General features: G+C 39.7%; 1 protein-coding gene across 2 annotated transcripts in view; it reads left to right on the top strand.

Moving 5' to 3' along the window:
• Positions 1 to 354: 354 nt before the first annotated feature.
• The window catches only part of AFTPH (aftiphilin), a 41825-nt gene continuing 16864 nt past the window's right edge, over positions 355 to 25315 (top strand). The window contains exons 1-6 of one of the 2 annotated variants that reach the window (XM_083857799.1): positions 355 to 519; positions 9507 to 11268; positions 20279 to 20430; positions 20938 to 21064; positions 21383 to 21439; positions 23015 to 23137. In XM_083857799.1, coding sequence (XP_083713925.1) covers positions 9517 to 11268; positions 20279 to 20430; positions 20938 to 21064; positions 21383 to 21439; positions 23015 to 23137 — 2211 coding nt within the window. In that variant the 5' untranslated portion in view covers positions 355 to 519; positions 9507 to 9516. The remainder of the gene's footprint in view (positions 520 to 9506; positions 11269 to 20278; positions 20431 to 20937; positions 21065 to 21382; positions 21440 to 23014; positions 23138 to 25315) is intronic. The other variant, XM_083857800.1, reaches the window with a different exon arrangement.

Raw genomic sequence — 25315 nt, 5'->3', positions numbered from 1 at the left:
GCTCTGTGCCAAGGTTTCCAAACCCCCTGTCCAGGGCTCAAATTCCCTTTCCCGGGTCCCAGGTCATCCAAAGGGATGTCCTGGACTCCAACACTTTAGGAGTCCCTTTCCAACTCCGAGGCGCTCTGGGATGCTGTGTCCCACCGGTATGACGGCACGGCAGGGCACAGAACACGGGGCACACACACAACCTCCCCCTCAGCCATTTCCCCCGGGCTCCCTCCCGGCGGGGAGCGCGCCGGGCCGGACCGGACGTGACGCGGGCGGCGGGGCGCGGTGCGTGCCGGGAGCGCGGTGGGCGGTGGCGGCGGGCGGGAGGCGGCGGCCGGAGGGGGCCGGGCCGCAGCGACGCGGTTCCTGTCGCCCACAGGGGCTCCCCCTCCATGGCGGTTGCCGCGGGAGGCCGCAGATAACCGGCCGCGGCCCCTCTTCCCTCCCTTCTTTCCCTCCTTCCCTTTCCCCCCTCCCCGCCCGCCGCCATGCCCGCCCGGGCCCCGCCGCCCCCCGCGCAGCCCGCAGGTAAGAAAGGGACGGGGCGGACGGGGGGGTGGCGGCTCGTTCCCGCCGGGCCTGGCCCCGGAAAGGCGCCCGGGACCCCTCGGCGGTGCCCTCGGGGGGCGGAGGGCGCCGGGGCCTGTGGGGGCAGCGCCGTCCTTCCCGTTGGCCCGCGGGGGAGGCGGCGGGGCCGGGCCGGGCCGGGCGGGGCAGGGCAGGGCAGGGCAGGGCAGGGGTGAAGCCCCGCCGCTCCCGGGCCGGTCCCCCCGCTCGGCTTTGTCCTGCGGCGGGGCCCCGCGTTGTGCCGGGAGTCGGCGGCGCCGCAGCTGGGAGAGGGCTGAAGGGATGTGGTGGTGCAAGAAGTTAAGGTGTCCTGTGTATGTGGCTTTTCCTGACGAGCTTTCTCTTTCGAGGGGCGTAAAGTGCGTCGGGTGCTAAATGCGTCTGGACGTGACAGGCTGAACAGAGTTATGATAATTTAACTAATTTTTTTTTTTTTTTTGGCTTTTTTTTGCAAAAGAGGTATTATAATTCCAAAATGGGGCGAAATTGCTCAAAGTCAGCTTTATCAGGTGCTGACTCTTCAGTTTGCTGTGAAAAAATGATGAACCAAAATAGAATTTTTTTTCTTTAGAGAAGACAGTGCCTTAAAAACAACGGTTAAACCTTGGGATTTTTTTAAAAGTGTCAGTAAATTGGCCTCTTAATGGTGACAGCCCCTTCCTCCCAGCTTCAGCACAGAAATGGAAGCCTTCAGCAGCTTAATACTCCTTAAGCAAACATCTGTTCATAAATGACTGGAGTGAGTAGAGAAACGTTGTTGACAGGAGCTGTGCTGGGTTGGTTTTACAAGTTTTGTTTCCATGCAGGGTTTAGAGCCCAACATGCTTCATTAGAACTCACATTTCAGCTGTTGAGTCCGTGGGTAAAGTGAGTTTGATGGATGCTGCTTTTTAGCTGGATTGGTCCTTGGAGATTGAACAAAATTAAAAGTATTTCCTCCTTGTTTTATTCTCTGGACATATGAACTAGGCTTGGAAAGGCAATTAGCCTACTTTAAAAGTAAAAATGTGCTGTTGTATTGTCAGCACGGGCAGAGGTTTGCTCGTGCAATGCCCAGGTAGCAGTTTCTCCTCCTGAAGTTGGAGCTGTACCTGGAGGAATGTAACATTAATTGTGAGAGCCTGGGGGAGAGTTGGAGTAGCTGTGACTACTGAGAGCTTGTTTTGTTTATTTAAACAGTCACGTCAGTGAGAATAAATAGCCTGAATGTAAGAATGAGACTTAAAAATACGTAGAAAAGCTAAAGTAGTTCTGGTGTTTTTATTCTGCGTGATAGTTGCATAAAGTACATATTGTATGACCTTTTAAGGTCATGTGAAAGTATGACCTCTTGTTTTTACTTCCTTAATTTGTTTATAAGTAAGCAGTTGAAGGATCTCAGCCTCGGGTTTTTTGTTTTTGTTTTTGTTTTTTTTAAACATACTTTGTTTTTGCTCAGATCACGGTTTTGTTTAGTAAAGGATTTAACAGGCTATAAAATTTGGAGTTCACACGGTGAATATTTGTCTTACATACTGCTGGTGATGAAGGCTCTGTGTGATTTCTACATTTCTACTTTAAAAACCCACCAGTACCTTACTAAACTAACACAAGCCTTTTAACACCTTAATTACCCAAAGCAATATTCTGAAACTTCCAGTACTTTGAAAAGACTCGTCTTTCACAGTGGAAATAATAGAGCAGGTTAGATGGACCTCAGTCAACCCTGCCTGTTCCTCTTGAAATATTCATGGAGCTGTCCTTGCAGATGTGTGGTGGTATCAGTTGGAAATCCAGCAGTAAAGAAACTGATGCTCCATCGAGTTGTTTTCACTACACTCAGCAGCATAATCTTCTTGCAGATACCATTATCTACCTCGACAGAACGTTCATTCCTTCCCGTGCTATTGTGCTGTTTGACAACTTAAACTGCTTCTTTGTGAACATTTCAGCTCAGTGACATGCTAACCCTTTCACGGGGATTCAAAATACTTATAATTTTTCTGGATAGTCAGAGAAGTGTCTTAGAGCCTGCTCATTGCTAGGTGTTAGAAATTTTGTCTGTTAGGTTTTTCTCCTTTGTGCAAAAAAACCCACACTGAGTAAAAGCTGCTGCAATTGCACACACACACAGAGAAAAAAAAAAGCCTTGGAATATGCCTTGTTTGAAATCTGACAGTCTCGTTTTCAGTAGACTTTCTTTCATGCTAATGCCTTTAGCAATTAAAGTTTTCAATTGCAAGGAATATTTCTGTACTGGTGCTACTTGCACGGTGAGCTAAGAAATCTGCTTCTGTAAAGCAGATAATTCGAATTTTTCAAATCAAAGAGTCCTCCTGTGTTGGCAGAACCGCAGGGAAGGGCAAATCCTCTCTTCGCTTTGGTGTGTTTGGAAATAGCGTGAATGAAATGTGAAACCTCAAGTTCCTATGTCTATTGATAAGCGACGGAAAATAGATTTGATTCTTTGGAGTATTAGGTGTCCCTCTTGTATTGTGTTTTTCATATGAGGTAATGTCTGTAGGTGGGATAAATGATGAATAATGTAAGGCTGCTCACTGAAAAACAAGCAGCAAATACGTTTGCGGTAATGGAAAGAAGACCCGTGGTTGTTTTCCTTGTTCAGCTGTATTTCCTCTGCCAGGCTGAGAGAGAACCCGTCACAGAAGAGTGCAGCCCTGTAGATTAGTTCTGATCTTCTCTTTGCTGTGGCCTGTGTGAAGTTTGAAGGGTTTCTGTGTGATGGAGATCATACTGCTCCGGGAGGAAGTCTCTGAGAACAGTTGACCCTAGGTAATCTAGTTCTAATACTTTCTAATCTAGCATCTTTTTATCCTAATTTAGAACACATTCCCAGCTAGCATGTTGGAGGGTGACATCCAGAAATAGATTTCTTGCTGAGTTGAGCACTGTTTTAAAAAGAATTTAGGAAGTGGTAAGAATGAAAACATCCCAGTTGTTGTTACTTATGACATCTGTCTTTACACACTGTGTGGCTGCCTGGTGTGTGTTGGACACAAATATTGCATTCCACAGAGTCAGATTGTAACCTGATTGACTGTCCCAGCCAGTTGTGTTTGCCCACATGAATTTAAGATGTGCTTGTTCTTACATTTTCCCCACTCTCTGTTTGCAGGTTTAGGTACAGGCAGCATCTTCATCGGCAGAACATCAGCAGATTTTGAGTTCAAACATTTTTTTGCTTGTAGTAACTGAGGATAACTTGGTCTTTTAGGTTTGGGAAGTAATGCTATTCTTGGTTTAAAAAAAGAGTTTAATGAACCAACAGAACATTCAGATTCATATTTTCCAACAGCTCCTCTGATTCCTCAGCTAAGCCAAAATTAAACAGGGAGAAGTGAAGCAGCACAATTACTGAAAATACATGTTTGCTTCTTTATATAGTTTAACAACATTTAAAATGAAAATGCTGATATCCAAGATCTGATTAAATTTCACATTTATGCCACCTGACTTGTCTTCCTGCATTATCAGTGATGAGAGGAAGAGCAGCACTGTCAAAGAGGTTTGAATATTGCATGGGCTGGGTTGTCTTAGGGGTGCCTGGTGGTGATGCCAGCCTGAGGAGCACAGGAGAACAGGAAGGATGAGCTGCCTGAGATTAGTGACAGATTCTTGGTGAAACCCTCCTGAGTTCTTTTACTTTAATGTTCATTATATATACAACACTTTGTAGCAGAAGGTGTCCAGCAAATTCAGTGTTTGAAACCACGGTAATATGCAGTGGAATTGATTAATTCCAAATGTTGGGTAGTGAGAAATAAGGATTAGATATATTTGCCTTACTGGAACTGGAGAACATTGTTTTCCTCAAATAATACATGTCCAAGAAGAGGTGCTCTGAAACTCCTGCTTTGGGTAATGGACCTTCTGGCTCTAACAGCATTAAGTTCAAAATCGAAAACATTGATTTCTTGGAGGCTTTATGAAGTACACATTTTCCTGCTGTATTTTGTTTGCTGGTAACTATTTCCAAAAATAAAAGTAAGCTTATTAAACCAATTTAAGAACATATTGACTTCAGCCTGGACAGGCACACACTCTCTCTAGAGAGAGTGGATTTGGGTTGTAGAACTGCTGTTCTAACAGACAGGCTCTCCTCATTTACAACCACCATTCTAGAAATAGGTTCTCAGGTGCAGCAGGACTGGGAATTGTTCATAAGCCAAAGAAAAGGCAAAGGGATGATGGAAAAGGAGAGCTTTTCCTGCTGTAAGCCAACGCTGTGCCATAATAAGTCTAAATCTGGTCATTACATGTGGTATTTTTGGCATTTGCTAGAGGAATTCCCTTGCAGGAAGAGTTAAATGTTCTTGGAAAGATGAGATGCTAGCAGCTAATGACTTGAATCCATCTCCTTGCCTTTGCAAGGCTTTTGCTGTAAGGTATTTCAGTAACCTTATAAATTCTGTCATGGAGATCTTGATTGTGCCATTTCTGATTATTGTGTTTCCTGCGTGCTTTAAGGAGATGGTTTGCTTGACTCAGCTGTTCTTCAGAATAATCCACAGCTGAGAGGTTATTCATTGCTTTGCTTCCTCTCAAGTTGAAGGATACATTCTGCTCTACAAGGGGTTTCTTTTGAATTTATATGCCTCAAGTATTTTTTTAGAGATACTCTTTGAGACCTCCCGATTTTTTAGGTCTTATGTAAGAGCCAAACATGCTGTTTCAAGTTTTGCCTTAGAAGAAACACAGAGAAGGAACTATTTATACCTGCTTTTGTGTAGTGTAATTGCATTGTTCTCTTTGCTGCTTGGTCTTTGTTAAAAATTGTTGCTATTACTCTGCAAAAAGGTAGTGAGCAAGGATGTGATCTGTGTGTGAGGAAAGCACATACTGTTCCCTATTTACTGCAAACAAATAACAAGATAGCCTGGTTTTGTTGTAGATGTTTTGAAGACCTAGTTAGTGATCATAGAAGAAGGATGTGCATTTTCTCTTTCCAGTTCCTTGCCTATCAATTTTTTCTAACATTTCTGATTTCAGTTTTCTCTCTTCTTTTAATGTTTGAAATTAATTCAAATTGCATTCTTAAATGCTTGTGACTTGAGAAGAAAGATTTGAACCTTGAATTGTAATAAATTAATCAGCAATTTTTTCTTTAGAGTACAATGTCATTATGTACTTGTGATGTATTGGTGAATTGAATTTATAATATGATGTAAACAGAGTTTCTCCTGTTTGTGGTACTGAAACTTGTTTGAGAAATTCCTTGATAATGAATGTTAGAATGTGACTATAAAGAAATACATGAATGCAAGAACTAGCATTTCCAGTTTTAAAAAAATAAAAAAAATAATAATAATAAAAAAAAACAACCACCCCAAGAAGCAAATAGGTAAAAGACAGAAATGCAGAAGGTGGCATCTGAGAGAGAATACAATTCTTTTCTTTTTCCTGGAAAACATTGGTACAACCTCATGCCATGAGCAATTGATGGAAATCTGTCTTCAGTCTAATCTTAAACTGTTGAGCTCTGCAGACTTTACTGGCATGTGTCAACATAAATCTGTTTGTGACTAAAGCAATCCCCTGAACATGAACACTCCAAGTGTGTCAGATTCCTCACCTCGAGGTGTAAGGTCTGATGCCAGAAACCTGGGCTGTTGCTTTTTACAAATCACGGAAGTTAGACATGTTATGCTCTGTTACACAAGCCAAAACTGTTATAATTTCCTTCAAGTCACAGTCCTTATTATATACTATACTGAAAAATGGGTTGTTTCTTTTATTTAAGAAGTACATATTTAAAGAATCTATAAGTGAACAGGGCATGTTAGCTTTATACTTTTAAATTTGTAGCCAATTCCCTTCAAAAATAAGATGATAAATAATCCATATTATTGGTGGTAGAACTTGTTCAATTTCTGCTTCGGGTTAAATCACATTTGTAAACATCCCTTGAAATACCGAGTTTACAAAATAATGTAGGGGAATGTCTTGACCAAGAATATGTCTGAGTTGGGTGAAAGGGCTACAAAAGATGAAGCCACGGTTCCAGCTCTATTTGAGATGCCAGACAAAGCAGGGATTAACTAAATGAAATAAGGAACAAAGCAGTTGTTCTGTCAGACCTGTGGGTTTTCACCACAGGTTTCAATGGACAGTAACTAATTTGGTTTCCAGTTGGCAGATGGAACACTTTTGGAAGTCATGAAAGGGGACCATAATGAAATTCTTTCTGAAGAAAAGTACATTAGGACTATAAAATTCCCATGCTGTTTTATATTGTGAGGAGAATTGGGACTATGCCCATTTTAAAAATTTATCACTAATTAGTCAAGAGGAGAGGGAGTACCAGTATGATTTTTTTTCCTTTTCTTACTACAGTTTGAATATGCTTGAGTGCTGTATACAACAATTAAATTGTGTCAACGTAGCCTTACACTCATTTATAATGCAGATTCATATGTTTTGGAGCTCTTCCTGTTTGACTTCTAAAATGCAGCAGTAACATATCTGGAAATACCTGAAATTGAAAAAATAATTATACAGGACTCCATACAATTGGTTATGCAGTGGGTTAAACTGATTAAACACGTAGTAGACTATCAAACCTGTGATCAGATTTTTAAATGTACAGTTCATGTTCCTTGCAGATCCTGTTTTGGCAACTGGGTTTGAAATGTAGCTGGAGCATTGTGCTGCTGGACTGCTGCTGTGCAAACGATCCCTGTGATGTTTTAAAAGTGCTTTGAAATGAAAAATTGAAGGAAGTTTCTTCTGCTCTGTGTCAGAAGTCGCAGGAGAGAAAAATTTTAAATGGTCAGACATCTTTCTGTGTGTTCAATTGGGCTTTGGCAGTTTGCTTCAGCTCCCATGCAGTTATCTTTGTCCTGTGCTTATCCTTATTATTCTTGTTCCTTGTCTCCCCTTTTTTATGTTAATGGAAAGAAGAGGAGTCTTGTGGGTAAATTCCCTGTGACTGTGATGCTTGTTCCTCTCACATTATTCAGTTTGTTTTCTGAAACTGCATATTTGGGTTATTTTAGATCATCCTTGCCTCCAAGGATGTTCCAAACTCTGTTGTGATTTATTTTTGGCTGAGGTTAAAATAGTCATACAGTAAATGGCCAACAAAAAAATGGGTAGGGTTGTTATCATGGATGGTATATGGATCTATGGCTGGTGTAGGTAAAGAATCAATTTTTCTTGGCATGTCTTGCCGAAATGAGATCCACTACTGTAAGGTGGTGTAGTTACTAATTCAGACCTGAATGTGATATTTCAAATAACTCAGGTGAAAACCAACCCATACAAGCCTATAAATCTGAAAAGATTAAATCTTAAAAGCACATGTTTTTTGATGAACTATAAAGACAAATTTTTCTTTTAATGGGAAAGTTCAGAAGTTTAGAGCGAGTGAAGCTCTTCTCTCAAATACCTTGTTAAGCAGCTGGTGCTGAGTAAGCCTATGTGGGAGCTTGTTGACAACTTAGGCTTTTATTCTAAACAAAATTCCTTTGCAGTTCTCTTCGGTTTGCATGTTATGCTACAAATTACTTCATGGTTTCATCTGATAAGCATGATGTACTTTCATAGCTGCAAACTACCCTTTCAAAAAGAAACTGAGAGTATGTTAGTCACCTCAAGGATGCCAGGTTCCTGGCAAATATCAAGGGCTTGGTGTGTTGTGCTTGAGAACTGCAGAGCTTCATTCGTTGCTGTTTTATCCTTTCTGTGCAGCTCTTAAGGTGCTTTTACAATGTTGTTTGCTAAAGGCACTGGACATAGGGATCCCATTTTATCTGTGTTGCATAACTAGTGTTGTAAAGTCTGCACTTATTCTGGTGGTTAGAAGTTCAAATATTTGCTAATATGTATTGGTTGTTTCCACTCTTTCTGTAGGTGAGGCTTAGTGTTGTTACAGTTCATTCATGTCAAGTGTCATTTGAAATGGAGAGAGCTTGGTGTAAGCTCCTCTTTGAACGGTTTTAAGGTATGAACTAGTTCAGTGATGTTACAACTGTGAATCTGTACATGCTGGCAGTTATTGTTTCATTAATTGCACACAGCATTGAAAAAATCAAGATCATTCATTAGGAAAGGAAATTTTCCATCCATACCTGGCTTGTTCCTGTAACAGTTTGCAATGTTAAGACAGAGAGAGTCCTTAATGTGTTTCTATCTAGGCCATGGGAATAGTTTCTTCTTTTTTCTTTTCCCCCTGTGGTTTAGGGATTTGTGTTTAAATATTTTATGAATGATTGTGCTCAGCTCTCCTTTTGAGAAAAGGTTTAGAGGAAGTGTTTGGGTCTAGTCTTTACTGGTGGCATCATGGTGGCATGTCTCAGCTGGTTCCTGAGGCAGAAGCAGGCTGGTGGCAGCAGCTCTGGAGGTTTTGTGGGTAGGAAATCCAGGGAACAGAGCAACCAAACAGAAACCCATGGACTGGTAGAAAGATCCTAGCAAGTGGTTTAACAGCAGTTCCTTCCTCCACTCCTTCACAATTTCAGAGCTTATGGAATCACTTTTTGAAGTCTTTGATGCTGTGAAGGTCCCTTATGTGTATGGCTGTTGTGGCATAGCCCATGGAGTGGTTTAATTCCTGTCACACACCTGAGCACACAAAGGAGTGTGGCAAAACATGGACCAGGGCCACTGGCAGTTTTGTGAAGGGCTGCTGATGGGAGGTAGAGAGCTGATGAGTTAAAACTGAATTTAGTTATGCCGTTGTGCTGCACAACGGCTCAGGAGGATCTTTTCAGCACTGTCTGCTGACAGTTTGATCATGTAGCAGTTTTAGAAGGGACTTGAACTGTCCCAATAGATTCTCTGTCACTTGTGAAACAAATGGGTTTGGGGAATGTTTCTTTCTGGTATCTAATACAGACATTGACCTATATACACACTTTTAAAATGAGGCATGAAACTGTAAAAATGAACTATGTAAGAACACAAAAGCCAGCCAAGTTCTAATATAGCTCTGTTTTTCCCTTGTACAGAAATACATTAATGTTGAAGCAGAACCAAACAATGGAACCAGACATTATTCGAATGTACTCCTCATCCCCTCCACCACTTGACAATGGAGCTGATGATGATGATGAAGATGAGTTTGGAGGATTTTCTGGTGTGAGCACTGCTGGCGTAGCTTTTGCTGATTTTGATACTCCGGACTACAGTCATCCAAAGGAAGAGTTTATACCCACAAATCATTTCATCCCACTCCATGATTATTCTGACAATGTAGCTAGCATTGCAACTTTCACATCTGTTAAAAATGGTAAAGATAAAGACTGCATTGCAGAGCTTCCTACTCATACTAAGGAGCTTTCTGATATGTCAGCTACTAGTACTATCAAAGAAAAATCTAAGTTTAGAACTTCAGGTACTGCTTTAGAAGATGTAAACAGAAGGGGGGAACAAAGAGACAACACTGGAAAATCAGAGGGTTTTTCTTCTCATGTGGTTAGAGCTGGTGTAACAGTGGAGAGCCAGGATGAGCAAATAGATGCTTGTAATGGTGAGAAACTTCCATGTCTAGAGATTCTAACAAACGGATTTGCAGCATCAGACCCTGCAAATCCTCAGGGAACAGAAGATCTAGACAGTGTTGGTGACTCAAAGGGACTGAAAACTGTTAGCACCCGTAGTACTGAGCAGAATTTGAACTCAATGCCTAGCTCAGGTGAAGATGTTGCAGATTTTGCTACCTTCTCAAACAAAACCCCCATCCATTTAGAGGGAACAGGGCCTACAATATGCAGTGTTCTTAATGAAAGAGACTCAGTGAGCATTCAGGAGAACAACAGAATAAACAGAGTAACCCATAGTGAAGAAGAGGTTTGCATTTCAGAAATTACTTGTGAACAGGGTCCCTCAGCACTGGAATTTGCAATTTCTAGTAAGTCTCAAACAACTGGAAGTTCAATATGCACTACAGAGAATGGAGAGCACAGTGGGAGGAGAAGACAACATCACATAGAGAATGGCAAAGATTTTAGTAGGCCTGAGGATTCTTCAAAAGCAGCAGACATCGAGGTTGATAAGATCCAAAGCTGTGATCCTGCAGCAGAAAAGCTGGGTGGTTCTGAAGATGTCAAGAATGGTGGGAGTAGCACTGAAGCTTTAGCTTGCAGTGACAAACATGATGATGTGTTTGGGGACTTTGGTTCAGTCAGCAGTGCATCTCCCACCTTCAGGAATGCTCTAGATTCAGAAAGAACTTCTGAACAGCCTGCACATATTAGCGAACCTAACGAGGAGTTTGGTGAATTCAGGGACACGAGTACTTTTTCTCAGCAACCAGCAAGTTTGGACCAAGCTGAACTAAATCAGGCTGCTGACACTTTAGAATGTGATGCTACCAGTAAAACTTCTGGACTAGACTTCCAGCATACTACTGAGGTAGAGGATGGTGATGATACTGAATTTGGAGACTTTGATTCAGTGCCAAAACCTCAAGATGAGAGTGTCGCTTTCCAGGACTCGGACGACTTTGCGGACTTCAGTTCAGCAAGTTGTAACCAGGCTACAGACTGGAATGCTTTTGAAGATGAACAAAAAGACAGCTGCTCTTGGGCTGCCTTTGGAGATGAGCAGGCTGGTGAATCTCATCACAGAAAAGAGACGTGGCAGTCACATAGGACAGACTCATCTGCCAGGAGTGATGGCCCAGTGTTACACAAGACTGACAGTGTTGCTTTAGCGTCTTGCCAAGGGACTATCAGCAAGCAATCCCAAGAGCTGTCACCTTCAGTCCAGGTAAGGCTTTGTTTGGTTTTCCTCAGTCTTGTTCTGCTCTTGTGCATACAGTTCTTTCTGGTTCCTGCTTCGGCGTACAACAAATATTTGAATAGTACTTGTTTGCCTTTTAGGAGAGATTTAATGTGCTCTGTGAGACATTATGCTGTGCTTGGATCTTGCAGATCTTTGCCGTGCTGATACTTCCCACAGACAAACGAGCAGGGTATGCTGGAACTTGTAGGAATTTGTTTGGATGATTATATGTGATCCTTTACATAAATTGATCAAAGGAATAAGCCAGCATGAACATTTCAGAGCCTGTGATTGTTTTTCCTTTTGCTTCATTGTTTACTGCCTTTTTGTAAAAGAGTGGTCTGACCAGAAGCTGGGATTCCCAAAATTTTCCATCACCATTCGCTATCAATGTTTTCAAAATCTGATTAAAAATGATGATTTGATTTGTAAGTAGCTGCAGTAATTCACTTAGAGCAGACAGCATGATAAAACACAAGCTGTAGAATTCTGTATTGGGTATTCAAACTCTTGGGAAGTTAACTCTTAAAGTTCTTTAAAAATAAATCTTTGTTAGGTATTAATTGTGGGAAGCTGCACAGTATAGCAACATCACAAACCGAGGACTGGTGATTTGTTAAAGCTGCTGCTATTTCTAATTAGAAGTTTCCAGGAAGGGGGAAATAAATAGGTTTGTTTATTTCTTACCACTTCTCCTATGTTTTCTGCTTTCGTTGCTAAGTATTCATTAATTCCTAATGAATTACTTCCTAAGCCTTTTTAACAGTCATTTTGAGATCTGTGGCTATTCATACAAAGACTTTTTTTTGTTAAACATTTAACACTTTTACAAAATTCAGAACAATTATTTCAGTTTAGAATTTTCTTCAAAGCTTCTTTTTATTAACATCATTCCATGTGAGTAGTTTGGAGTATGCTCTGTCTTTTTGAAGCATGCAGCAACAGCAGCAGTAAAGGATGTTAGTGGTAATATGTGTCTGAAAGGTTTGGATCTTCTCTGGCAATGAAAGGAAATGAGGTAAGTCCTTTCTTTCAGGACCTTGCTCGGTGACAGCCCTGCCTCTTCCCATTTCCTACCAGTGACAGGTGAAATGGCTTTTCAGGAGGTTGTGCCAGCTGGAGCTCTGCCAGCATCAGCAAATGGAGTGGAGCTTTTGGGACTTAGCACTGATTTCTTGTCACGTTAAAAGCTGTGAGCCTCAGGTCCTTACTCTTCCTGCTTGCTGCTCTGTGCAGTGACTTAACACTCCAAACCTCAGGGATTTCACAAGCCAAAACAAAAAGGTTCCCAAGTAAACCTGTAGGCGGATTTTTGTGTCTTTGTAAGACCTTGCTTTAGCACCTGAACGTGTTGGTCCATTTCTTAAGTTGAAAGCACAAATCTATTGTTACCTATTCACCCATAAAATTAGAGAGTACAAAAGTCATTAGTGCAGTTAAACTCAATTGTTTCTCTTGCCACTTGAAAGACTGTCCAGAGTCTGAGAAACAAATGCGGTGGGGAGATGATTCAAGTAAAGAATCACTTCTTTCTAGTAATTAATTAATATTAAGGGATAGTCTGAAGGTTTCAAGTATTTATTTTCACTTAAAGTTTTCTGTAATTTTATGATAGGTTTCAAATATAAAACACTTCTGAATGTAAATGTTTATAAAAACAGAACCCTCAGAGGAAAATTAAGCTTTTCCTCCCCAAGTCTGCCTTAACAAAAGATAAAAAGTTAAATTGGAAGTTCCTTTCTTAGTCTGTCATGAAGTTATACAGCAGTTTGATCAGATTGTAAAGCAAATTTTAAGACTTCAAGTTTTTTCATTCCTTCTCTTTATGCTACAGTCAGTTGTGACTGTTTGGATCTAAAGTGATGTTTTCTCTCCTCTGCCAGTGAGGAAGTACAGCTGAGAGGATGTTGTACACAAATAAACTGGAGAGGAAGTTGAACTGGATGTGTTTTCTCTGCTGCAATAGTTTCCTTAGCCATGCAATGTCAATTGCTACATTTGTTTTTCAGTTAACTCTTAAAAACAGTAGTTATTTTGTAATTGTTTTAAGTTTTGGAAGGATCCGTTAAAACTTTTTTATATTAAAAAAATACTTATTTTAAGATGAAATAGTAATTCTGTTTATAATCCACTGAGCCACAGTTTGCTAAATTGCTGTTAGAAACAGAGATTAACTGAGTCAACATGAGCCAGCAGACAGTCCTGGTACCCTGAGTGCAGAATCTGAGTAAAATTAAACTCAGATTTTGAGCAGCTTCCTTGCTGTCATTTCAGAGGGTGTCACTGAGGTCAAAACACCAAATACGGCATTTTAAAGTAGTTGCCAATCTTCTGTTTGCCATGTATTAAACTTAGTTCTGCAGCTGTTTGATGCAAAAGCAGAAATACTGGCAGAAAAACAGTTTTTCACCAAAAAAAACCTGGTGGGAGGGAAGAGAAGAAAGTTTTTATTGCCCAGCCTAAAGAAGAGTAGGGAGGAGGGGATCACTTACATCAACGTATTGCTGGCAGATCTAAAAAGCACTTGCTGCAGCAACCCAAAGGGAGCAGGCTGTGTGCAAGGCAGAAATGCTGCATGTGTTAGACACTTGAGATAGATGGGAAAATTGAGATCTCAGCTTAGGCTGAAGGTGAGCTGGGATCATTTACAAGATACTGAATACACTTGATCAGTGATGGTGAGGCTGGGAGAGTCACTGGGATGTGGTAGTGGAAGAATCCTGAATGGTTTATAAACAGAGTGATCCTAATGGAATTCTTTGCAAAGGCAGAAAATTGAAAAGAATACTTAGCCAGCAGCACTTCTGTTTAAATGTAGAAATGATGTATACAGCAATTTTCATCCATCAGAATGCAGCATGAAAGCAAAGTTATTTATCAGGAGCTCAAGTTTCCATTAAGAAGGTCTCTGTGTATTTTCATTTCAATTTCTTAGTTTGTGTATTCTGAATGTGGAGATGGCAGTAAAATATTTTGCTTTCTGAATGCAAACTTGATTGTACCATGTATGTACCATGGGCAAACTGTTCAAAGGCTGTGGATTTGGTATAATCTTTAATTAAAATTAGGCTTTGCTTCAATTCAACTATTTAATCCAGTTTTTATTAGAAAATATACAATATAAAGGATGAAACTAAGGGGAGGGGAGTTCTTAAAAATGAACTATATAGTGACATGTAGTGGCAAAAAGATCATGGTCTTTTCTTCTTTGCCTTTGGTCTCAAGCTGTCTGAATCCTGCATTTGCATTAGAGATGTGCCTTTGTGTTCATTAACAGATTTAGGATGTAGCTGTGGGTGAACTGGTTGATCCAACAAGTCTTGAGCAAACCTGCACACCCATTAATCCCTTTTATGCCACCACATTGCAAACTACCAAGTTATGTTTATGATGAATATAAGGCTTAGTAGCACAGCTTTTTTTCTGTGAGATAGTGCTGTACATTAGTCAGCTGAGGGGGTTATTCTGCTGCATTAAGATTATATATATATATATATATATATATATAGGATTCAGCAGTGAGGCACAAGAGCAGTAATAATCCATGGTAATCGTGTGGGTGGGGAATATGGCTGTGCCTGCCTGTGTGCAAGGAGCATGGGCATCTCCAGAGGAACAGGAGCTCAAGAAGGGCTTGCTTGGAAGGCCAAATCTTATCTGATTCAGCTGAGGGTTAACAGATCCTGAAAAGGGATGAAGGAAAAGGTGAACAGTCCTCCAAGTGGGTTTTAAGGTTCTCCAGTTATTAGAGAGCCTGTACTTGGAGACTCTGCCTCTTCAGATTAATCAGTGTGGGCGAGGCACAGTTACTGAGCCACAAATATGCACCGAGACAAAGAAAACCCTGGATCACTGTCATTTGGAGTCTCTGCTCTATCTTGGGCAATGATCATCCTTTTGGGAAAAAGTAATTATGACCGTAAAGACTTCAGCCCCTCAGTTCAGTAAGGTAAATTAAATTAGTATTGTAAAATAGTTATGTAAATTCACCTTTCTGGAAAGGTTTGGGGGTTTTAAGTCCACAGCACAGTTCTGAAGGATTTGCAGCTGAGTAACAGTAAAAATCAGACTATTAAAAGTAGCCCATAATTGCTGTTTTTCAGACTGGCTGAGGGGAATCTTACAAAAGAAAATAGTTTGAGAGGGGGTTGTTTTAGTGTTACTATTTATATATACCAGGACAAAATTATTTCCCATTTTGTACACGTAAGTGTCATCTGCTGTACTTGCTCTCAGAGTCTGACTGAAAAGTTAGTACAACACCAGTAGATAATAACAAACAGTTACAAACCAAAATGGTCAGTGAGTTTTATGTAGTCACAAAAAATAACTGTTAAATTGTTCTTTGCCTGCATGAAAGGTGCAATATTTGATGCATTCTTCAGCTGAGGGAGAATAAATGGTGAAGCTTCCAGCAGGAAGGAGAAGACACCTTCACATTTCTAGCCTGAACTTCCTGCAGTTTCTAACTCTCTCAGATCAAGCAGTAAAAAGAGCAGAGAAGTCTTAACCTTTTTTTTTTTCTCTTAAGCCACTACATTTTCAACTTTGCTTTACAGCTGAGCTCAAAACTTTTATAGTTACTCTTTAAAAGTGGGCTTGGGATGTTTAGGACTAACATTGCCTTCTTTAATTCTTTAAATTATTATTTTAAAAATTCTGATTCCTCATTCTATGTTGATGAAGGTTTTTTTGTGGCTATTGTGGCATCCTATTCCTGGCTTGCAAATCTCGGTTTAGGACAAGTGTTTTCATTATAAATTTCCTGTGTGAATAAAAATGAATTTTTCAGTTCAATTTTTTACGTCTAAGAAATATATGGCACCTGCTTTTAAGGTGGGAATGGAGACAGGCCATCATATTTGAAACGCAAGAAGTTAAACTAGTGTTCTTTTAAGATTTGCTTGTCTTCTTTACTCAGGAGTTTTTTTGCCTGAAATTGTTCTCCCATTGCCTCTCAAGTGTTGCCTTTGCTTCAGACAAAGAAACAAATTATTACTATGTGAAAAGGAAATGGATTCAGAGCTTAAACAGTCCATAAACTGTAAAAAAAATAACTGTCCACATTAAATTGAGAATTAAGGATTTGGTTGCTTGTGTGCATTTAGTTAACCATTTAGCTTTGTTTAGTGCTTGAGTCCAGAAAATTTTGGGTCCCAAGGAAGTTGATTGGTGTGTTCCCCATGGTGAGTCACATCCACTGAAATTGGTTTCTTCAGTTCCCTTGTGTTAGCTGTATGGTCATGAAATTTAGCTCTTAAAAAATCCCCAAACCCACCCCCCCACACCCCCACCCCTCAAAAAAAACCCAAACCCACCAAAACCCAAAAAAACCACAAAACAAACAACTCCAAAACCAGCAATAAAACCAACCAAACAAAAACCCCAAATACACCTATCCCATGCACACACATGGGGGAAGACAGAAGAGTAAATGGTGACTTAGCTCTTCAAAGGCAAATGTGTTGCTGGAAGATATGGTTTGGTTATTAAAAAACCCAGCAAAAGGAGTTTCTCATTTAACCTCTACTTTATTTTAATAAAATAGTCACAAAAAGCTGTGCTAGGCACTCTGCAGAACAGTGAGTTCATGATTTAAGTTAAATAAAATCTTAGTGGTTAATCATTTTCTTTTCTTGGCTCCTGAGCTTTGTTTGGTCATTTTTGAGGGCTTTCATTCTGCCTCTGAGTTCCAACTAGAAGCCAGTCATGTCCATATGGACTTTATTCCTTTCCTACTTTATATGTTCAGCATCTTGGATCTTTCATAGGCTCATTTCTCTCTCCTTTAATATGTTTTTTTGTTTTATTGCATTTCACATAAGCCTGAATATCTGAACATGCTCAACAATTTAACTCTTACCTGGTTTTATTTATTGTGGGGCTCAAGTGTGTTGTTCCTATGGCAAATTTTATGATCTGCCCTTTTATAGCTCTGAAGAAAGGCAGTGACCTGTCACTGTTGGGTTCATGTGGGGGCAGCTGGGCAGGATTTGGTGTGCTGGGTGGTCAGTGAGGAATTGCTGTGTTGAAGGAGATAATGGATTCTGTGGCCTTGTGGTGGAGAAGAAGAAAAAAACATACTGTGTAAACCAGGTACTTTGGGTTTTCAGCTCTGAGGGATGGGTCTTGCCCTCTGTTTAATTGCCACAGCGAACTTTTTTTAAAATAAACATAACCACAGGATTAGAATTTATCTCTGATACTTTGTTTTGATCTGGTGGTGATTACCACATATCTTAAGTGTCTTCCAAAATCTTGTTTGCATTTATAGAATAAATACATAAATTATTTATTTATCAACTGTTTGGAGAATCACAGTTAATGTTTAATGGCAGCTGGAGCCTTTTCACATCTTCTGTAAGCGCCTTCAAGAATTACTCTTCTCAAATGGCCGTGGAGAACAACAGGTATCACATACTTTTAGTGACGTGAAAAGTTGATAAAAATTCTTGGGTTTCTGCCTTTTTTTTTTTTTCCCCCCCCCCCCCCCCCGAAGAGACAGACATGACATTACTTCTGGTCATACACAGTATTTTCTTGCAGTCTGATTTATGCAACAATAAAGTTTGTAGGCAGTGGACATTTACACCAGCTTTAAAATCTTGGTGATGCCCTTTATACCTGGAAGGTGTGACCACAGAATTTCATCAGCAATTAGGAGAACAAGTTCAGCTGCTTCCATTGCCACTGCCTGGAGATGTGTGTTTGTGCACTCATCCCTTTGTCCATTTGCCCATACAGAATTAATTACTCTGGTTTGCTATGGAAACCATTCTTTGTGGGATAGAAATAAGGACTAAGCTTTGCTGGAAATTTAGAAAAGATGACAGGAAGTGTAAAGAATGCTATAGTTAAACTGTTCCTGAAATTTTGGCACGATTCTTAAACTCAAATTTGAAATGTGACACTGACTGAGATGCTGCTTGGTTCTTAGAAATGTGCTGTTAATTCTTTCATTACCCAAGCAAGCATATTTTTAGTCACTAGCATGTTCTCAAATGTTGATCCTTTTCAAGAAATGTGATGCCTTGCTGTTTCCATGATCCAGTGCCATTCATCTGCCTCTTGTTTTTCCCTGGGGATATGTACTCTCGCTGTATTACAGAAATGAAGTAAGCATCACCTGTTGATGTAAGATAAGGGGAAGTGATACATTGTAGGCAAAGCTAAGGTTTAAAATTGAAGCAGAGGATGCTTTTGTGTGCTGAAGCATTAGACTAGAATCTGGAATACTGTTTCATTTTACTTCCTAAAAATATAAGTTAGTCTGGTTAGTTCTTTGTTGTTTGTCAACAAACACAAAACAGCCTACAAGTATTGCAACTTAATGTATAGGCAGAATGAATGGGCATTGAGAGATGATTAAAAGGAAAATTATATACTGTAGAACATGGCTCATTATGGCCAGAATTTACCTGAGAGATAATGAAGAAGAAAAGAAAAAAAAAGTGAGTCAGGTATACTCTGAATTGAGATCTTTGCACATTTTTACATTATGGTTTGCGAGTGACTGTACCTGGTGGCTGTCCCTGTCAGGCATTTCTTTCACAGGTAGTAAAGCTGAAGAGCTGATGCTCTAAGCCAATTCATTTTCTTGGTTTTTGCAGTTAGTGGCTGAATAGAAAGAATAGTCTGGACAGACTCGATCCCAATTCCTGACTCATCATCCCAACTCCAATACAGAATCCAGATATTCTGATAATGTGTTTATCTCTGTTATGTTTGCTGATGGTCAATGAGTTGCTCAGTTGAGATGAGAGACAAGGCAAATCTTCAGCTAAAAATTCAAATGAGAAATGCTGTAGATAACTCTTGGAATTGTAAAGCAGATATTTGGCTGCATGAAGGTTTGTCCCAGTTGTATCGATTGGCCTGACTAAAATAGGCAAACTCCTCCTACAGCCTTGCTTTTCTGAACTTTAAACCATCTCAGTTGTAACAAAAACCCCTCTGTTTTGAGGCTTGTGTGTGTAAATTCAACATTGCTGCTGGAATATGCTGCATCTCCACAGGAGGGCTCTGCTGGCACAGCTAAAACAGCACAAGCCATGGGATGCTCCTGGGATTTCCACCTACTCTGTTTCTTTTCCATTTCCCCAGTAGAAAAGTGCTGGAGGTGCTGGATGCTGCCCTGTTTGTGTTTCAGCAGAGGATTGGGAAAGTGGTTGTTGAGGAACACTGAACTAGAAAGATGGAAACACTGCACTGAATGCCAGGCTTGTGCCTCCTTTCCTTAGCAAGGAAAGAGATTCAGGTGTTTCTGGAAAAAACGGTTTAAAAAGGCTTTAATTTCATTTTTACCAGCACACCTTGCAATGGGAATTTTAATAAATAATAAAAGCTTGATGCTTACCTGTTTTTAATGGGTTGAACTGGGGGAAAAAAATTCCATATTATTAGTACATCTGATGTCCAAGACTAATTGACTGAGGTGCAAGAAGTTGAAATCCTGTCTACATGGAAACATGAAAGAGAAAAGAAACATAAGGGAAGAACTTGAAAAGAGGACAGCATAGCATGCTTGTCAAAAAAAAAAAAAGGGGGGGGGATTATTTTGTTTTTGTTGAGGGCAGGAGGTTTTTTGACTTTTGTTTTGTTTTTCATGTTAGATCCATCTGCCAAGGCCCAGTGCATGCTTTGGAATTAAGATGTCTGGAAACCATTAGTTCCAATATAGGCTGTTTATATTGCTGAGACATTATCCTTATATAGCATAAATCTTGCTGTGTACATTTTCTGCTAATTTCCAGCAGAAGAACTTTGAGCTCTTCTGTAAGAATTCATTTTGGAGAGGGCAAGATCCTTACTGTTTCTTAGTAGCTAGAAGCCTGTATTTGGTATTTAAAGAGTCTCATGGTCCTCTGACAGTTAATATTTTGTGCTAAGTGTAATCTTATGTTAGCCATTAGTTGTTTTCCATCTTGCTATAATATTGGACTTACCTTTATAGCAGTTAACAAAACTTGACATAAATATTTTCTCTTTGGTATAGACAACGTTGCTAAGTCGTCTGGAACGAATATTTGAAGTCTGTTTTCCTTCCATGCCTGTTGCTGAAATTGAGGAAGAAATAAGTTCCTTGAATCATTTGTTGGAAGCAGGTGAAAAGCAGATAACAACTGAGGAGACCTTGGGAAGTACTGGGTAAGAAACCACAACACAACAAATACAAAATGAACTTGAACCACATATGGCAGTAATTTAAAATGAGGTGTTTAAATTTAAAAAATGCTTCAAGCATTTTGAGAAGCCATGGAGTGAAAATTAGCTGTCTGTCAGAATGCTTGTTTCCAGTGACTACATACACCAGGAGTACTTCACTTAGCAACTCAGCAGCCTATCATCTTCTTTTCAATGATGTCTCTGAATTAACCAAATATGTCTTATTAGTTACACTTGCTATAAAGTACTATATTTATAAGCCTAAGCAGGCTTTGTCCTGTCTGCCATGGACATCATTTTCCAGTAAGAAGTCTGGACTATAATTGTTCTGAGAACACTGTGCAGTTTTAGTTCCCCTGGGTATTGTGCCTGGCCGTAGGTTTAATTGGAATGTTTAATAAGTCACTTGCACTAAAAACCAGAATAAATATTCAAGGCTGCTCAGCTGTTTTTTCTGAATGATAACTTGGTTTCTGATGGGTTGTGCAGGGAGGTGATGGACGTGTGGACAGAGCTGCAGGACATCCATGATGCATATGGACTGAGATACCAGTGGGGTGGCTCCCACAGCAACAAAAAGCTTTTGTGCTCCCTGGGAATCGACACAAGAAATATTGTGAGTCTCCCACTGAAACTGCCTTCCTAAATAATGAAGCTGTTTTATTTGTAGAATCAGGTGGAAATGTTTTGTGTGGGTGCCTTCTCCTAATTGCATAGTTGCACAGAACATGGTTGTTCATGACAGACCACCTGGCAACCTTTTATGAGCCCTATTAATACAAAAAATTGCATTAGTTTTTAACCATTGTATTATAATTAACATAGTATTTATTCTGTGATACTAACCTTATGAAATTTATGTAGCATTGAAAAACATTTCCATCACTGGCACAGAAGCTCTTAAGTAAATTCTTTGTTGTTGTTGTTTTATCAGCTCTTTACAGGCAACAAGAAGCAGCCTGTTATAGTACCCATGTATGCAGCAGGACTGGTAAGCTTTTTTAAGTATTATTTTTTTTTTGTTATAGTTCCAACAACATCATATAATGAAATATATTAAATAACATTAAGCACCAAGTGTGCTGAAAGGTATTTTTGTAAGTACAGTTATGGCTTAGGCATCAGTAGAAACGCTAGAAAGGAATTACCAAATAAATAATTTTCATTATGTGTGTGAGCAGATACTTGATTTTAAGTGAAAGAAATATCTGGTCAAAACAGGGAGAAGATAAGGTTTGTGATTTTTGCTGGTCTGAGCAGAATAAATGTTCTTTTTTCCTCAAAAAACAGTGCATATATATGTATACACACGTACAAACACACTGTGTTTTCACATGATCATCCACAAATGGAATAGTAAAAAAATAATTTTCTTTGGTTTATATTAGGCTGATTTAATTAAGTAGGTTAATTTTACAGAATGACTTCTACAGTTTTCTGATGCATCAAGGTCAACTCGTGCACTTCTTTGGATATAAACATGGTATTCTGATACAGATAGTTAAAACAACTCAGAGATATTGCTGTTTTCTTCCTTATTGTAAGCAGGACTATATTTGCAGCACACACAGTTATTTTTTGCAACAGATTGTTGTTGCTGATTAATTAGCTCCTAAATTTTTATATGCTTTTGCACACAATAAGCTGGATAGCAGTGATAGTAGGAATTAAGTGGCTTGTTGCTTTCTGTTGCCTCATTGCTTTCTGTGTTTCTCTGTTGTCCAAAATAAATTATTTAACTGGTGGGTGAATTCAAATCTCCCCTAATATGGTGTAGAAACATTGGTGGGACAGCTGATCTTGGCAAGGGACTTGCTGAAAATGGTTTAAAATGTTGTAGTTGCAAATCCCATGCTTTTATTTGGGGGTTTCTCGCTGTTCTCGGGTGGTTGTCATGTCTCAGTGCAAACTTGGGCCTTTCTGTAGATCTTCTCACCCTCAGTTTTTTTCAATATCAGATTTCAGACATTTTTCATAACACTATCTATATTTGAAATGTTTGCTTAAAATTGAAAATGGGAGTTTATTTTTTTAATGCTTCTTAATGCATTTATTTCCATCTCAGTAATTATCATTCTTGGTATCATTCTGAAAACTGATAATTTGATTTGTTTCTTGTGGATTACTTAATTGTTGAAATGCAATTAATGCACTTGTACTTTTGTGATGGGGTCATTTGATATTTCTGGAATAGTCTACACACAATTGGGAGGAGAAGATATCACCTTATCAAGTAACTGTTTTCTCCAGCTTAAATTACATTACTGAAGGTTGAAAGCAAGCTCCAGCTCAACACTTGGGTTTCTGTTACTGCCTCTAAAATGTTTCTTAGGCCTGAGGACCCAGGATGATTTTCCCCTGCTCCATCTACTCCTGCCCCTCTGGACACAGTGAAGGTGTCCCAGAGATACCTGGTTACCCCCAAGCCCTTAGCTGAGAGTACTGCTACCTAGTTCTAGTTTTTGGCAGCTGCAGTTCTTGAAATGTCTGTAAATGTGTGTGTCTGTGTGTTCAAGTAATTTTTTTTTTTTAATTAGATTGTTTGTTTGTTTGTTGGTTTATTCAGGGTATGTTAGAACCTACCAAGGAACCTTTGAAACCAATATCTGCAGCAGAAAAAATAGCTTCAATAGGACAGACACCTCCTGTATCACCAGAGATGAACACATGTGCGTCTGATCAGTTCCAGGTAAAAAACAGAGAGAGAAGGGTGAGGAGGGGAAAAGAAAGGATGAGGGAAATAATGTGATGCCTTGTCTCTTTCTTTATGTTTAAAATATCTTAATTCAGAGACACCTGTATGTAAAAGGCAGGTGTTGTTTGTGTCAGATTGAAGTCCAGCTCTTGGATCTGCTTTTCATGTGTGACTGGGAGTCCCTGTGGTGAGGCTGGAGCAGTTGGTGGCCAGCATTTCAGAGTCCTGATGATCCTTTTTGTTACACAGCAGTTTGCCCAAAGGCAAGGGGCAGTGAGACAGATTTTATATGTAGTGTTAGACTCATCTGACCTCAGGCTAAGGTTCTTTATCTTGGCTTATTCTGGAGCTTGTTGTTCTACATGTTGGTTAGCCCTTGATTTTCTGAATAATCCTGTTCACGTTTATACTGTTCATTTCCTTTTGCCCTTTCTTACTTCTTCAGAGTGCCATGAAAAGCAGCCCAGCTGCCCCAGAGAGATTTTGGGTGTGGTCATTACAAGCATACCTGTCTGACTTTTGATTGCATGAATTTTCTTGGCCCTTTGTGCCAGATTTTATTGAATTATCTGTTACACACAGTTGCTGGCTTCTCTGTCTTTAAAGTCTGACACAAAATGATTTCAGAGGAGTTTAGGAATGAGCTTTTGAATTTCAGGAGTTCTCTGTTGTCATTGTTTTGATATAAAGATATTAGAAGAGCACTTGAATGCCATGCATGTTGCAGTGTGTGTGGTTGTCAACAAGCTAATGGGACATGCAGAGATACTTCATTTTCAGTATCATTTCAGTGATGCTCAGTACACATTCAGGGACTCAGGTGTGTCCCTCCTTAGTGCAGGTCTTGTTTAATCCACCCAGCATCTTCAGTTCTCTGCCATGCTCATGATTTCTAGTTGAAGGCATTTCAGGAGGAGTTATTCTTGGGCTACACCTAACCTTAGCAGTACTTGTGACTGTAGTGATGTTCTTGCAGTCCTTGCTCTGCCACACTGCAGAGCTCTGAGTATGATGTGCTTGTAGCAGAGGAGAATTCTTTTTCATTGGTGAGTAGCAGTTTGTCAGTGGGCTCAGAGCTAACATTGTTTTATACAGAAATACACATTTGGTGCTTCCTGTGCTGCTCCTTATATGTAATGGAACTGAGCAGCTGAACTGGATATAAGGAAAGATAACAACAGTGATTACTGCAAACAGTCTGACCTGAAGAAATCTACTGTGTGGTAAGAAAGTAGGAAAATTTCACATTCTTTTTGCAGCATTGAAAAACTTAATTTAAGCCATACACTAAACAGTGTAGAGAGCTGTGAGAGCCTGAAGTAGCAACATCTCTGACAAGTGCCATTTTCTCAGTTGCTTGACAGTCACAGTGCTGAAAATAAGAACCTCTACTTCCCTAAGTCTCTCTTTTTTCTGTAATTATGAATTCCTGCTACAGAATTTCTAGTCACAGTTTGATAATCTTGTCCTGTAGCTTGTTCTGACAAGGCCATCTCTATTCAATAGTTGTAGTCCATGAGCACATCTGAGAAGCTTCTGTGCTGTCTTGTCTGCACTGTTGGCATTAGGTTAGCTTTTCCAAAAAGACAAATACTAAAATAAGTGTTTGAGGAAGAGATGGATTAGGGATTGTAACCATTCAGAGCTCTAGGAGGCTACAGTTAGATAACATTCCAAAAGTTTCAGGGCATGAACAATCAATCCTCCACCTCAGAGACCTCTTTCCTTTCTTGGTCTCATCTTCTGTCCATGATTGGTGGCTTCTGTTTAGGAATGTCACCTAGATTTTCCCACTGGGGAAAATCCAGTTTCACATCACATCATGAAAATGGCTTTCAGAATATTCCAGATTGTCCTGGTAATAAGATGATGTGCCCAAACATTTCATTAGGAACTGTGCTACAAGCATTGTTAAAATATTCAGTGGAAATACAGCCAGTTTTAGTGGACTCTGAAACTTCTTATTCTAAAATTATTATTCTGAAACTTCTTATTCTAAATGCAAGTGATTTAGGTGCAACAATTCAAGTATCTCTTAAGTGTACCTGGTTAATGTGTAATTATTTAGTTAAACTTCTAAATTCCTCCATGCTCAGAATGATGATTTATCTCTATTTTCAGAAGCTTCAGAATATTGACATTCTCTTTGGAAGGAGAGGCTCTGGTTGATAG

Source organism: Zosterops lateralis, assembly GCF_965231275.1.
Source record: "Zosterops lateralis genome assembly, chromosome: 3".
In the NCBI taxonomy this organism is placed as follows: Eukaryota; Metazoa; Chordata; class Aves; order Passeriformes; family Zosteropidae; genus Zosterops; species Zosterops lateralis.
This window is presented reverse-complemented; position numbering and strand designations above follow the sequence as displayed.